Below are 14,982 nucleotides of genomic sequence, written 5' to 3'. Positions count from 1 at the left end.
GGTTGGTTGGTTTCGTTTCTTTTCGTGTTCTTTTGTTTTTCTTTTGTTGGGGATTTTCAGCTCCTTTTTTGGGTGGGGTTTTTGGGGAGGGGGGTTTAAGGGGAGTTGTGGGTTTTGGGGGAGAGGGTTGGGATTGTTTTTTTTATTATTATTATTTCACTTTACGTTGTATATGCGCTTCGCGTTAAACCAAATGACCGCATCGGGAACCAATCAAATGATTCTCGCACGTTAGTTTTTCTCTTGTTGGTGATTTTTAGCTCCTTGGAGTGGTTTTTGGGGTAGGGGGGTTTAAGGGGGGTTGTGGGTTTTGGGAGGGAGGGTTGGGATAGGTTTTTTATTATTATTATTTCACTTTACGTTGTATATGCGCTTCGCGTTAAACCAAATGACCGCATCGGGAACCAATCAAATCATTCTCGCACGTTAGCTTTTCTTAATGTTGTATAATACAAACCAGCTTTCATCACTTACTCTTCCATGTTTTGGTATTACCATACGCCAGAGAGCCAACAGCCCTTACTTAACCACTGTGTTGGGACTGGCTGGTTTAATAGCCTTCCCTTGTATTTACCAATCTCATTTGACGGAAAGAGCGGTTCACAAACTCGCTTCATAAATTTCCTACATGACACGGTAATTGTCTTTCGCAGTGTTGCAATCCATGTGGAAGGCCAATAACTAAAATGGAATAAGTTAAAGTTACAGTTTGTTTTGTTGAACGACACCATTAGAGCACGTATATTTATTAATTATTGGCTTTTGGATGTTAAACATTTTGTAATTTTGACATAATAGTCTGAGAGAGGAAACCCGCTACATTTGTTTCCATTAGTAGCAAGGTATCTTTTATATCCACCATCCCACAGACAGAATAGCACATGCCACAGCCTTTGATATACCGGTCATGGCGCAATGGCTGGAATGGGCCCATAGAGGGGATCGATCATAGACTGACCTCGTATCTATTCATATACTGTATTATTTACTATTTAATGTTCTCCTGTAAACCCTGTCCTGTCTTGTCACACATTATATTATGTAATTGTTCATGTTCCCCCATATGCCGTTGCCTAACGGCCTGGGTGTAATAAAGTTATGTTCTGTTCTGTTCTGTTCTGCGAACGCTTTACCACTGGGCTACGTCTCGTCCCTCCTATAATGTAGACATTACGGAATTCAAACTGTCAGTGAGAATTTCTCTGATTATCGAAGAAGACTCATCTCCTGGCTGTGTTATCACTAAATATAAATCGATGTGAAGATATTGCTACGAGATCGATACTCAAAACATTTTTCAAGATGGACATTTCCCGCTAGATAGCGCCATAATTGGACATTGATTGTGGAGTTCATGCATTTCTCGTTATTAATACGGACTTGAACTTTGAAGTACGGTCCCGATATTGGCCGAGGCGCAAGCAGACTGTAAACTCGAAACATAATAGTACATTTGTAATTAATTGGAGAGCCAGTTTATTGGAGTGCAAACTGGCGTTGCATCACTCTCCAAACGATGTGTATGCATTTTGTACGTCTGTTTGTGTTTGAGTATATAATTATGTGAGTATATATTTATGAATGGATGAATTGGATGATGGACGGATGGATGGATGGATGGAAGGATCTGAGTTAGAGTTCATGTGAATGGATAAGTGGATGGATCAATTGATGGATAGATAGATAGATGGACGGATGGATGAAAGAATGGATGGATGCACGTGTGTTAGCGTACATGTGGATGGATGGATGGATGGATGGGTGGGTAGGTGGGTCATGGGTCTTGGGTGGATGGATGGATGGATGGATAGATGGCTGGATGGATGAGTGGATGGATCTTAGAAGGACGGACGTACGGACGGACAGAAGATGTTTTAGCAAGGGTCAAACTATGGTGGGGTGGGGGGTTTTGTGTGAGGTTTTTGTTATTATTTTTGTGTATTTTTGTTGAGGGTTGGTTATATTTAGGCGGGGTTTTTTTCTAAAATGTTTTTTTTTTTCTGTTCAGTATAAAATGCGTTACACTACATGATATCGGGAAGAAGACAATCGCCTGAAATAGAACAAGCAGGTGAATCACACAATACGTTGACTTTTAACATGACACACGATATTTGATGTATGAGGTGTACATTATTTTAAATACCAAATTTCGTTACATTCTAGCGTTGCCACGGTAACAAACCTGGCAACTGAAAGGAGTAAAACAAATTAGAAAAACAACTTTAAAACAGCGATGAGGGTGTAATAAAATGATCATTTTTTAAATAAGATATATATGTTTAATTCCATTGGGGTTGTTTTTAAAGGAAGCCGGGAAGGAATGCTTTATTTAACGACACACTCAATATGCTTTAATTACAGTTGTTGCGACAGACACATGTTTCAGGACCACACAGATAAAAAGAAATTTAAACTCTGTGATAAACGTGTGTACTGTTTGTTGTGTAGTAAAATGCAGTTCAGTAAACAAATAAATGGTTTGAGGTGTGTGCGTTTACGACTTGTGTGAATTGATACAACATACGAGTGTCTGGCTGATCCTAGTCTTACAAATGACGTCGGTTGATTACCTTTGTAAGAAGAGCTTCGGTTACTATGGAGATCGAGTGAAACATCACGCACGCGCGCGCACACACACACACAAACTTTAACACAATATTGTGTTTAAAATATAACTATCATTAAATATCCTCTTTTTGTGGATTCCGTCTACTAGATCAGGCCTGGTGCTTATAAAATGTATAGAGTCTAGACTTGAGACGCTAATAGAGTCTGAGACACTAATGTCATGACAACGCCATAGAAATTGTATGCGTGTGACGTCATTAGAGATTGAGTCTGGACTCTAAAAGTTTTATAAGCACGGGCCCTGACCTCGACGTTTAAGGGCAGCAAACACTCTCGTACCCCATGACTACCCTAAAACTTGGGCCCATCAACGAGGATCGATCCAAGAGCGACCGCGCATCACGCGGAGCGTTTACCATTGGGCTACGTCCCTCCCCGAGATAAATAAGATACAATAAACGTAAGTGCACAAGGGTGGGAAGCCTCTGATGTACGGTACATTCATAACATCCAGTCAGTTTATTAACCCCAGAAGACAAATAATACGGCAGTTCCATGTTTGAAAGAAAGAAAACGAAATGTTTTATTTAACGACGCACTCAACACATTTTATTTACGGTTATATGGCGTCAGACATATGGTCAAGGACCACACAGATTTTGAGAGGAAACCCGCTGTCACCACTACATGGGCTACTCTTTCCTATTAGCATCAAGGGATCTTTTATTTGCGCTTCCCACAGGTAAGATGGCACAAACCATGGCCTTTGTTGAACCAGTTATGGATCACTGGTCGGTGCAAGTGGTTTACACCTACCCACTGAGCCTTGCGGAGCATTCACTCAGGGTTTGGAGTCGGTATCTGGATTAAAAATCTCATGCCTCGACTGGGATCCGAACCCAGTACCTACCAACCTGTAGACCGATGGCCTAACCACTACGCCACCGAGGCCGGTGCTTCCATGTTTGATGCCTTTGTATCAGTATTTTACAGTCATGTCACACAGGTTAAACACCGTACAAGAATAATATGGACACATAAAAACAGTGCAGCGTTACTAGCTGAAATTATATATGCATTAGGCCACACACTAAGCATTCGCTGTCAAACAAACGCGTATCTTAAGACTTATAATCCACGATTGGGATTGATTCTTAAGGAATGAAACGAAAATAGTAGATTACCCTATCGAAGATAGTGTAACTGCTAATGGAATAAGACGAAAACAATCGATTACGCCATCGTGTAAGTAGTACCACTGCTGATGGACTCACACGAGTGTTGTTATTAATATTCGTGATACTTGTGATTGTGACAGTAACGAATTATGTGATTGTAATTAGGTGCTAACCTGAGACCTTTTTAACAAATATTTCCATCATTCTACCCGCAAACGTAGTTGCAATCCATGTAAAAATGTATAGTGATTCGTTTGCAACCCTATATAGCTGTTTGGCAGTAATGCTAATAAATGTTATCCTGATTCGGACATTTTCGTTTAATTCGGGCAAAAACCACACTGCCCCCTAAAAATATGGAAGCCCGTGCGCCTATGACATGTTGATGCTTACCAGAAATACGCTTGAGCAGGTTCTACTGTAGTAATAATTACTTACTATTTGTATTAACACCAGGGTTTATGATTTTTGTTTCAGGTGGTGCTGGGTCAGGCAAGAGTACCTTTATCAAACAACTTCGCCTCCATTACGGCGATGGTTTCCCCGACACGGAACGGGTCAAGTTTATCAACAACATTCTACAGAACTGTGCGAACGGCCTGCACATCATCCTAGAGCACATGGAAGTACTGGGGATCAACTTCGAGAGCGAAGAATCCAAGGTAATAATAACTAGGGGTGGACGATATTATCGGTTTCCCGCTCTATTGCAATACAAAAGTCCCGATACGATATATTATATCGCGGTACACTTTTCGAGAACCGGTTTACATGATACTCTCGGGAGTTGCCGTCACTCTGATCGGAAACGTTCGTAAAACTCATTTCGTCGCATTATTTCATTACTAGTACAGGTCTGCCCCGGATTGAGCCCCTGGCTTCCCAGAGACCGAACCCTGGGGCGGACATGCTTGAAACCTTCGTGGTATATGAGCATGTTAAAGTATAACGCACGCACGCACTAGTATAGGCACGGCGGTAGCAAGTAGACATTTATGGGGCTGACTGAGATCGAGGACGCAAAGCAAAGTTTCTAGGGGGTTCGGGGGTATGATCCCCCGTAAAATTTTGAAAACTAGATGTTCTGAAATGCAATTTCCTGCATTCTACAAGTCAAAGTCATCTCTGCCTTAAGATTTATTACCAATAATATTTTTTATTCGGAATTATTGGGAGTGGGGGGAGGCTAGAGCCGTGCCTGTAGTATATATTTTTAAACGTATAAATTAGCCATTTCTTTTGATATGCTTAATATCCGAGTGCTCGGAATAGAATAGTAATCACAGAACATTCTGGTTGACATGTAAAAACAAAACAAATACCAAGATATACTAGTTTACCTTTAGTTAGGTTTACATTTGTTCTTAACATCTCCAACATAACAATACAGACATCGACAATAGTAATAGTTTATTGAATGAACATATACATGTATATCTAATATAACTTTTTTCAAATATTCCTCAATATCTGTATTGCAATATATCGCAATACGAAAATTACGGGCAATATCCAACCCTAATAATACCATTCAGTACTAAAGAGAGGCAGAGACGGACAAAATCGCATTTCGCGAACCGTTTTCCAATGCCAATGTGATCATTAGTTTTGATACTAAAGGAATAGTAACAAGAATACATTGCCAAGTTTTTCTTAATACTAGTGTCTATAAACAAACGATTAAAGTATAAATAAAAATAAAAAAACATGTTGAAAGGTAAATGGGGAATTGGAATAACATACACCACAAAGTTCTTGCCATGTAAAGTGCGTGCTAACCGCGCGTTAATTTAATGTGTGGGGTTTTTCGTGTAAAATACGAGCGCAACTGGAGTCTCGATAAACGTGCGTGTTTTCGTCATCAGCGTGTACGGCGAATTGTCTTGATACGATAAAGAAGTCTTCAAGTCCGAAATTCCGCGATCTGTTAGAGCTGAAAGGTTCCATCTCTACCGACATATAAATAGCCTATAACAGATTCGAGCTGGCACGTTTTATGTATTAGTCAGATAGGACTGGTTTGTCGTTTTATTTTTGTTTGTGTGTTTGTGTTTTGTTTGTTTGTTGCAGTTTTATTGTTGGGGGTGGTTGTTTTTTTGTCGTTTTTTTGTTTTTGTTTTGGGGGTTTTGAGGAGGAGGAGGAGGAGGAGGTGTTTGTGGGGGTTTTGGAGGGAGCGGGGGTCTTTGTTACTTTTTCAAAATAAAATGTGTACATAATATCCACATATAAGTATAGATACTTTAGTAGAGCGGGACGTAGCTCAATGGTAAAGCACTCGCGTGATGCGCGGTCGGTCTAGGGTCGATCCCCGTCAGGGGGCACATTGGGCTATATCTTTTTCCATGCAATCCACCATGACTGATCTATCCAAGGCCGTGGTATGTGTCATCCTGTCTGTGGGATGGTGCATATGAAAGATCCCTTGCTACTAGTGGAAAAATGCAGCAGGTTTTCTCTCTAAGAGAATGTCAAACATATGGTCATTTTGACACAGACATAGAGAGGAAACCCGCTACATGTTTCCAATAATAACAAGGGGTCTTTTATATGCACCATCCCACAGGCAGGATAACACATAGCACGGCCTTTGATATACCATTCGTTGTGCACTGGCTGGAACGAGAAATAGCCCTATGGGCCAAACAAAGGGGATCGATCCCAAACCGACCGCGCATCAAGCGAGCGCTTTACCACTGGGCTACGTCCCGCCCCTGCAAGCCGTATGTAACCCGACTACGTGGCCGTATCGTGGAGCGGCAGTGCAAACGGAAATGTAGGCGCAGCAATCATGGTAATAACAGTCTTCTCCAAGTTGACACAAAGGTCATTTTCAAACTCTGCACGTTTTTGTAATTTCCGGTATGGGTGTGATTTTCTTGGGTATGGTCATGCACTTAACCCGGTGTTCATCATGGTGTATTAATTGGTGTACTGTAAAATCACTTTGGTTCGTGATGTTCTAATTTTAGTGAACTATAGTGCAGTCAACGAATTTAACAATACAACGAAAATATAAAACATGTATACATTTAACAAGAATTTATGAAATAACCTTTTCGATCCACGAATTTAAGTACCCAAGAAATGGGGTATTGAGGGGTGTGTGGTGTGCAAACACAGATGTCGAGGGAGTGCGTTGATCGAATTGTAACTCGGTGTGCATTGACCTGTTACAGATGGACGGGACGTAGCCCAGTGGTAAAGCGCTCACCAGGTGCGTGGTCGATCTAGGATCGATCTTCGTCAATATGCCCATTGGGCTATTTCTCGTTCAAGTCAGTGCAACATTTTTGGTATATCAAAGGTCGTGATATGTGGGATGGTGCATAAAAAATATCCCAGGTTGCTACTAATGGATCAGTGTTGCAGGTTTTCTTTCTAAGACTATGTCAGAATTATCAAATGTTTGACATCCAATAGCTGATCATTAATGAATCAAAATGTTCTAGTGGTGTCGTTAAACAAAACAAATGTTAGCTTCAGATTTCATAGCCAGACCCTTTGATCTAGCTGTAACTTGTTGCACGATTCTGCTACAGACAGTAGCTTCAGAGTTCATAGCCAGACCCTTTGATCTAACTGTAACTTGCCACATTGTTCTGTTAAAGACAGTAGCTTCAAGAGTTCATAGCCATACCCTTTGTTCGATCTTGTTGTAACTTGGTCCATTGTTCTGTAACAGAGACTAGCTTCAGAGGTCGTAGCCAGGCCCTTTGTTCGATCTAACTGTAACTTGGCACATTGTTTTGTAAAAGAGTGGCGTCAGATTTCATAGCCAGACCCTTTGATCTAATTGTAACATGGTACATTGTTCTGTTATAGAGAGTAGCGTCACAATTCATAGCCAGACCCTTTGTTCGATCTAATTGTAACTTGGTGCATTGTTCTGTTATAGAGAGTAGCTTCACAATTCATAGCCAGACCCTTTGTTCGATCTAATTGTAACTCGGTGCATTGTTCTGTTATAGAGAGTAGCTTCAGAATCCATAGCCAGACCCTTTGTTCGATCTAGCTGTAACTTGGTGCATTGTTCTGTTATAGAGAGTAGCTTCAGAATTCATAGCCAGACCCTTTGATCTAATTGTAACTTGGTGCATTGTTCTGTTATAGAGAGTAGCTTCAGAATCCATAGCCAGACCCTTTGTTCGATCTAGCTGTAACTTGGTGCATTGTTCTGTTACAGAGAGTAGCTTCAGAGTTCGTAGCCAGACCCTTTGTTCGATCTAGCTGTAACTTGGTGCATTGTTCTGTTATAGAGAGTAGCTTCAGAATCCATAGCCAGACCCTTTGTTCGACCTAATTGTAACTCGGTGCATTGTTCTGTTACAGAGATTAACTTCAGAATCCATAGCCAGACCCTTTGATCTAATTGTAACTTGGTGCATTGTTCTGTTATAGAGTAGCTTCAGAATACATAGCCATACCCTTTGTTCGACCTAATTGTAATTTGGTGTTTTGTTTTGTAACAGAGACTAGCTTCAGAGTTCGTAGCCAGACCCTTTGTTCGATCTAACTGTAACTTGGTGCATTGTTATGTTACAGAGATTAGCTTCCGAATCCATAGCCAGACCTTTTGTTCAGTCTAACTGTAGCTTGGTTCATGTATCTGTTACAGAGACTAGCTTCAGAGTTTGTAGCCAGACATCCTCGAATCTCCCTACAAGCGATCCTCAGCAAGTTCAGCGAGGCAGACGACACCCAGGACGACGACACGATGACGTTGTACTCGCAGCTCGAGCTCAGCAAGCGTCTGTCGAAACTGAACATCCTCAACCCGGAGAAACCCGACACGGACATGATGCAGGCGTTGTGGAACGACAGCGGGGTTCAGTGTTGCTACGCGCAAAGAAAGAAGTTCGTCGTGGAAAAATTAGCGCATGGAGAAGAACAGTAAGTTATATCACTTTTACGATAGTTAGTTTAAGGGACGGTCCATAAATGTCAATGGTTTTCATAATCCTAACAATGTTAGGATTGGGTTTGACCCCCTCCCCCCTCCCCCCTCCCCTAATCCTAACATAAAAACATTGATATAATGTGTACATGGCGTTTACCCCCTTCCCCTTGTTTCGAATTGTAAGAAACATTGACCTTCGATGGACCGATGTTTTACCTGAAAAGCAATCCGAACATGGCTTTTACCCCCTCCCCCCCCCCCCCCTCCGAACATTGTTCGGATTGTGAAGCACATCGATATTTATGGACCGTCCCTAACACTTGTCACTGGCCTCGGCGGCTTATAGTGGTTTAGCCATTAGACTTCAGCTTTGTAGGTTCTTGGATCGCATCCCGATACCGGCTCCTACTCAGAGCGAGTGTAATGACTCAATGTATAAGTTTACGGTCACTACATACTACACCGACTTCACTCTTACTAACAAATAACCTACTGTCCTGGACAGACTGCCCAGAAAGCTGTGTGTGTGTGTGTGTGTGTGTGTGTGTGTGTGTGTGTGTGTGTGTCCAGGACAGCGTGCTTGAACCTTACTTGAATATAAGCACAAGGCATATGGTTGATTGGTTGACAAGTAAAACTATGTCTTCTGTTTTGGACAGAACTCTCTCTGGTGAAGCTATAGGTTGTGTCCACGACAGGCGTGCTTGAACAGTTTTCTGATGGAAGCATGCCAAAGTTACCAACATATACACACACACATATACACAAACACACGCACAGACACACACACATACAGAGAGAGACAGACATGCACACACACACACACACACACACACACAAACACACACAGAGAGAGAGAGAGAGAGAGAGAGAGAGAGAGAGAGAGAGAGAGAGAGAGAGAGAGAGAGAGAGAGAGAGAGAGAGAGAGAGACCATCTCCGACTCCAAAAGGTTTTTTTCTGTGCTCCTTGCTGTTCGTTTCGTTTGAGTTTTCTAGAGATCATGGCGGTTTGGGAAATAAAGCAGGAGGTTCCAAGTTTTTAAAAGGAGTTTTATCTTTGCCTGCTTGCGTGAGTTCGGTTGAATGCAGAATGCGCGAAATTTAGCAGATCTGAAATGTCACATATGAAGTGTGTGCTACAAATGATTTATTTATGCTACACAATATACTCTGATACGTATCGTGATACACGGAAGCCATATCGTTATTTATTACCTCATGCCTATGCTACATGACTTCCGATTGGTTAAACTTACGTAACATGTGATTCCATTTTAGATTATATTGCACTGCTCTGTGGTTTTGCGAACCCATAAATCATAATAGTGTACTATTTCCACAATCCCCTTAGCATTGACCAATAAGCGCTATCGGTTTGGTCGACAGAATTCGGGAATTGTAGCCTTGCTCCATATTTAATGTTTTTGATTATAATTGCTTCACAATCGAGGTTAATAATTTTCAACGATGTCAATTACAGTGACGCGGAATGTTGTCAATACCATAGCCGCGACCGTCGCCAGCTTGCAGCTGCTATAGGCAGCTATTCTTACGTCAGACGTCTGCTACAACAGTTTTCAATGTATTATTATTGCCCATGCCATAACTATATAGAATATCAGGTTACTACGTTTTGATATCGTGGTTATTTGGCGAGGTTTAGATAACGGTGTAACAGGCGAACGGAGTCAAATAAACACGATATCAAAACGTTGTAACGTGATATTTTTTTTATCATGCAACCCCTTTCAAGTTATATTTTTGTAATATGTTTTGTGTTTCCAAATTTTAAATAAAATACTTTGATTATATTTCAATTATTACAATTATATTACAATTTTTGTACCTTTTTCTGTGAAAATAAACTCACGTTTATGTGTGACCTAAAGATCTACATCACTGGCTGCTAGTGACTGATGCCAGACGCTGTTCCAGTGTAAATATTCTTTGAAGAAAGCTACTTGGTTTTTTTTTTATAAAATTTTAATTCAAAACGCTGGCTAGTTCCGAATGGGAGCGAATAATGGAGAATTGAAAAATAAGAGGCAATTTGACGTTACATGAAGTCTAAATGTTATATTTATTTATGCAGTTCAACAATTATTGCTGTAAATGGATTTTTGAAAAATTATAAAACGACCAACCTGCGCACGATTCATTTCCTAGTGACATGATAACACTTCGAATTATTAGGTAGGGGTTATCAGGTCAGTAGGAAGCATGGTTGCATGATAAATAGAGTGGGTAAATACGATATTTATGTCACCGTTTATTGCAGACGATATGAGTAATATAAAGAGACACAAACAAACAAACATTGTAACATGAAGAATTATTACAAATAAACAATGCAGCTAACATGTAAGATTTAGATCAGTCGGTTGAGTACTCGCTTGAGGTGTTTGCGTCGCAGGATCTAACCAGCTCTATGGATCCATTCAACTGATTGCATATCAACTGCTCAAAGGCTATGGTATGTGCTTTCCTGTCTGTGGGAAATGCATATAAAAGATCCCTTGCTGCATTAGGAAAAATGTAGCGGTTTCCGCTGATGACTACATGTCGAAATTATCAAATGTTTCACATCCAATAGCCGATGATTAATTAATCAATGTGCTCTAGTGGTGTCGTTAAACAAAACAAACTGTAATTTGTGAGAGGCGCGCAATTGACATTAGCCTATGCTAACTCTCGATTCAACGGAGGGTTTAAACAGCTTAATGAAATGTATATATCTTTTATATTATTGTGCACCTTAAAATAGTTACATCAAATTTGAATACTGTGCACATTGACGTATTTACTGATTTCACAAATAAATATGAAGCATATTCTTGTTTATTTACAGTTTCCTGGAGAACTTAGATCGAGTCTGCCGGAAACAGTTCGTACCTTCAGTTTACGACATTATGTTGATTCGGTGCCCGACGCTCGGTGTACAAGAACACAAGTTTATAATCGACAACCTAACGTATAGGTGAGATGTAACATTATTTAGTCTATAACTTACCCATGATATCCATGTCATAAACCCATTTGATATTCACCATTATTATATAACATTTAGTGAAATATCTTAAAATATCAGTGAAATAAAAGTGTTATCAGTCACTCATTTTCGATAACACATTTTAGAGTGAAAATGTCACTAGTTCACTCTAAAATGTGTTATCTTCACTGTAGAAAGTGTTATCTTCACTGTAAGAAAGCCGGAACTATTTTGCTGCTGGCATTTTAAAAATAAAGGTAAATTATCAAAGTTATATAATAAATAGACAATTTCATGTTTTTTTGTCAAATATGATTTATATCTCATCGAGTGAAGTTTGCAATCATATCACACTCGTCGCGCAAGCGCGACTCGTGAGATATGATTACAAACTTCACTCGATGAGATATAAATCATATTTGACAAAAAAAACCCATGAAATATCCTCTATTTATTAACTCGGTTAAAGGGACATTCCCGAGTTTGGTGCATTGTAGGATGTTTCCAACTAATAAAATAGTTCTACGATTAACCTTACATATTAAATATATTTTCTTGTTTAGAATATCAGTGTCTGTATATTCAATGTGTTTCTGGTCGTCTTAATATTTATAAGAAGCCCAAACTGGATTTTGTTTTCAAATAATTTAGTACGTACGAAAAAACTATATTTTAGAAAATAAAATGAAATTTAACCTAATACAAATATCAGAACGATCAGAAACACGTTTAATATACAGCCACTAATATTTTATGCAGAAAAATATATTTGATATGTAATTATAATCGTTAAAAAGTCTTTGTTAGTCGATAACATCTTAAAAAGTACAGCAAACTCAGGAATGTCCCTTTAATAATGGTTTGCTGTCAGTGGGTCCTTTGTTTACAGCCAACAAGACTTGTATACCTGAGCGTAACGTTTTGATGAGGTTTAATTAAAGTGCGTGACGTCATGACGTTATATTACCGGTGAGGCGACTTCAGAACTTTGGTATACTAAATATCGAATTAAAAATTAAATGTTATGTTAGAAGTGTTATAGGATAAATAGAATTCGCTACTCGTGTTTCTTAATATGCAGAGCCTCGACAAATACCGATTAACGTAGACTCGCTTAATATGTTTCATATTAAAGGGACATTCCTGAGTTTGCTGCATTGTAAAATGTTTTCGACTAATAAAATATTTCTACGATTAAACTTACATATTAAATATGTTTTCTTGTTTAGAATATCAGTGTCTGTATATTCAATGTGTTTCCGGCTTAATATTTGTAAAAAGCCCAAACTGGAATTTGTCTTCAAATAATTTCGTGCCTACGAAAAAACTTATTTTAGGAAATAAAATGAAATTTAACCTAGTACAAGTTTTAGAACCATCAGAAACACGTTTAATATACAGCCACTAATATTTTATGCAGATAAATATATTTGATATGTAATTACAATCGTTAAAATGTCTGTTAGTCGATAACATCTTAAAAATAGCAGCAAACTCAGGAATTTCCGTTTAAAAAACACTTGTGACGAATCCTCTATGTATACATCAATTCCGTGAGCGAGCTAAGAAGTACCTGTCTTAGACACATCCACCAGGAAATTCGGAGTATGTGCCCGAGACAGACGGGCTTGAACTTTCAGTGGATGTAAGCACGTTTCAAATGGTTGATTGACTGACTGCTAAGAAGTACTTGTATCCATCTATTAAAGGGACATTCCTGAGTTTGCTGCCATTTTTAAGATGTTATCGACTAAAAGAGACTTTTTAACGATTGTAATTACATATCAAATATATTTGTCTACATAAAATATTAGAGGCTGTATATTAAAAGTGCTTCTGACCGTTCTAATATTTGTACTAGGTTAAATTTCATTTCTATTTCTTAAACTATTTTTTTCGTACGTACGAAATTATTTGAAAACAAAATCCAGTTTGGGCTTCTTACAAATATTAAAACGACCAGAAACACACTGAATATACAGACACTGATATTCTAAACAAGAAAATATAGTTAACATGTAAGTTAAATCGTAGAAATATTTTATTAGTCGGAAACATCTTACATTGCAGCAAACTCAGGAATGTCCCTTTAAAGGGATTTGGTCTACATTTCGGAGCGATTGCGTTAATCCTAGGTCAAAATATAATACCTACACTTAGTTTTATAATTTCTATAGATTTTATATGTATAATATTTCAATATGATTTTGTGTTATTTCTAAATAATGTTTATTGTTAGTGAAATTATCATTACTGTGCATTTAAATGTTTATTAAAGTTATATTATTGTTAATTATATATACATGTGTGTGTTGTGTGTATATATATATATATATATATATATATATATATATATATATATATATATATATATATATGATTTAACTTATGTCTGCTGTCTATTGTTTATTTGCGTTTGATATTTATGTAATTATTAATTAATTATATATAATTATTTGAAGATATTCTATAATAATGCCCATTATTACTTATTATTGTTTATTATTAACGTTCTTCCATATTGTTGTTTCAGAGTCATAGATGTCGCTGGTCAAAAGAGTTTACGTAAAAAGTGGATCCACTTTTTTGAAGGTGTCACTGCTGTTGTATTTTTCGCATCAGTTGATGAATTTGACGAGATGCTGGAAGAAGATCCAACGTTTGTAAGTATAAACATACACATACACCATCTCTCTCTCTCTCTCTCTCTCTCTCTCTCTCTCTCTCTCTCTCTCTCTCTCTCTCTCTCTCTCTCTCTCTCTCTCTCTCTCTCTCTCTCTCTCTCTCTCTCTCTCTCTCTCTCACGTAGCTAGTCCTCATTAGTCGAGACTATATATACGGCTGCCGTATAAATAGCCACTTCTATGTTAAGTAAAAAACATTACGGCTGCCCTGCCACCGTGCTGCACTGACTGAAATTAAAAATTACCCAACTACATCAAAATCTCACACCTCTGGCGGATTCTATATCCACAAAGCAACACAGTCCTTGCGTAAAACAAATGAAAAAAAACAAACAGAAAAACATTTTAACCCCATGCAATTGCAATCTGATTGGAAGCAGATGCTAAAATTTACAACGTCTATTTGGGAATGACAAGACACCACAGTCTCTTGTGTACTGGTGACCATTGCTCTGTGAAGCAGGGGTGCATTCAGGATTTTGTAAACGGAGGGGGGTGTACAAAATTCCAGAAAAGGCAATTTGAGATTGTGGAAGGCATTTAATATTTAAGCTGCCAAAGAAAACAAGATAAGCATGGGTTTCGGAGCATGCTTTTCGGAAAATCTTGAAAGAAAGATACCCAAAGACGCATTTTGTGGGCAATTTAGTTTTATATATTTT

The 14,982-nt window shown here is 38.6% G+C and overlaps 1 protein-coding gene across 3 annotated transcripts in view; it reads left to right on the top strand.

Annotated features, from left to right (window-relative positions):
- LOC121384434 (guanine nucleotide-binding protein G(o) subunit alpha-like) overlaps window positions 1-14,982 on the top strand; it is a 137,678-nt gene that overhangs the window by 114,072 nt on the left and 8,624 nt on the right. For all 3 annotated transcript variants that reach the window (XM_041514831.1, XM_041514828.1, XM_041514827.1), the window contains exons 3-6: window positions 4,227-4,411; window positions 8,366-8,640; window positions 11,496-11,624; window positions 14,170-14,299. In XM_041514831.1, coding sequence (XP_041370765.1) covers window positions 4,227-4,411; window positions 8,366-8,640; window positions 11,496-11,624; window positions 14,170-14,299 — 719 coding nt within the window. The remainder of the gene's footprint in view (window positions 1-4,226; window positions 4,412-8,365; window positions 8,641-11,495; window positions 11,625-14,169; window positions 14,300-14,982) is intronic.

Source organism: Gigantopelta aegis, chromosome 10, assembly GCF_016097555.1.
Source record: "Gigantopelta aegis isolate Gae_Host chromosome 10, Gae_host_genome, whole genome shotgun sequence".
Lineage (NCBI taxonomy): Eukaryota > Metazoa > Mollusca > Gastropoda > Neomphalida > Peltospiridae > Gigantopelta > Gigantopelta aegis.
This window is presented reverse-complemented; position numbering and strand designations above follow the sequence as displayed.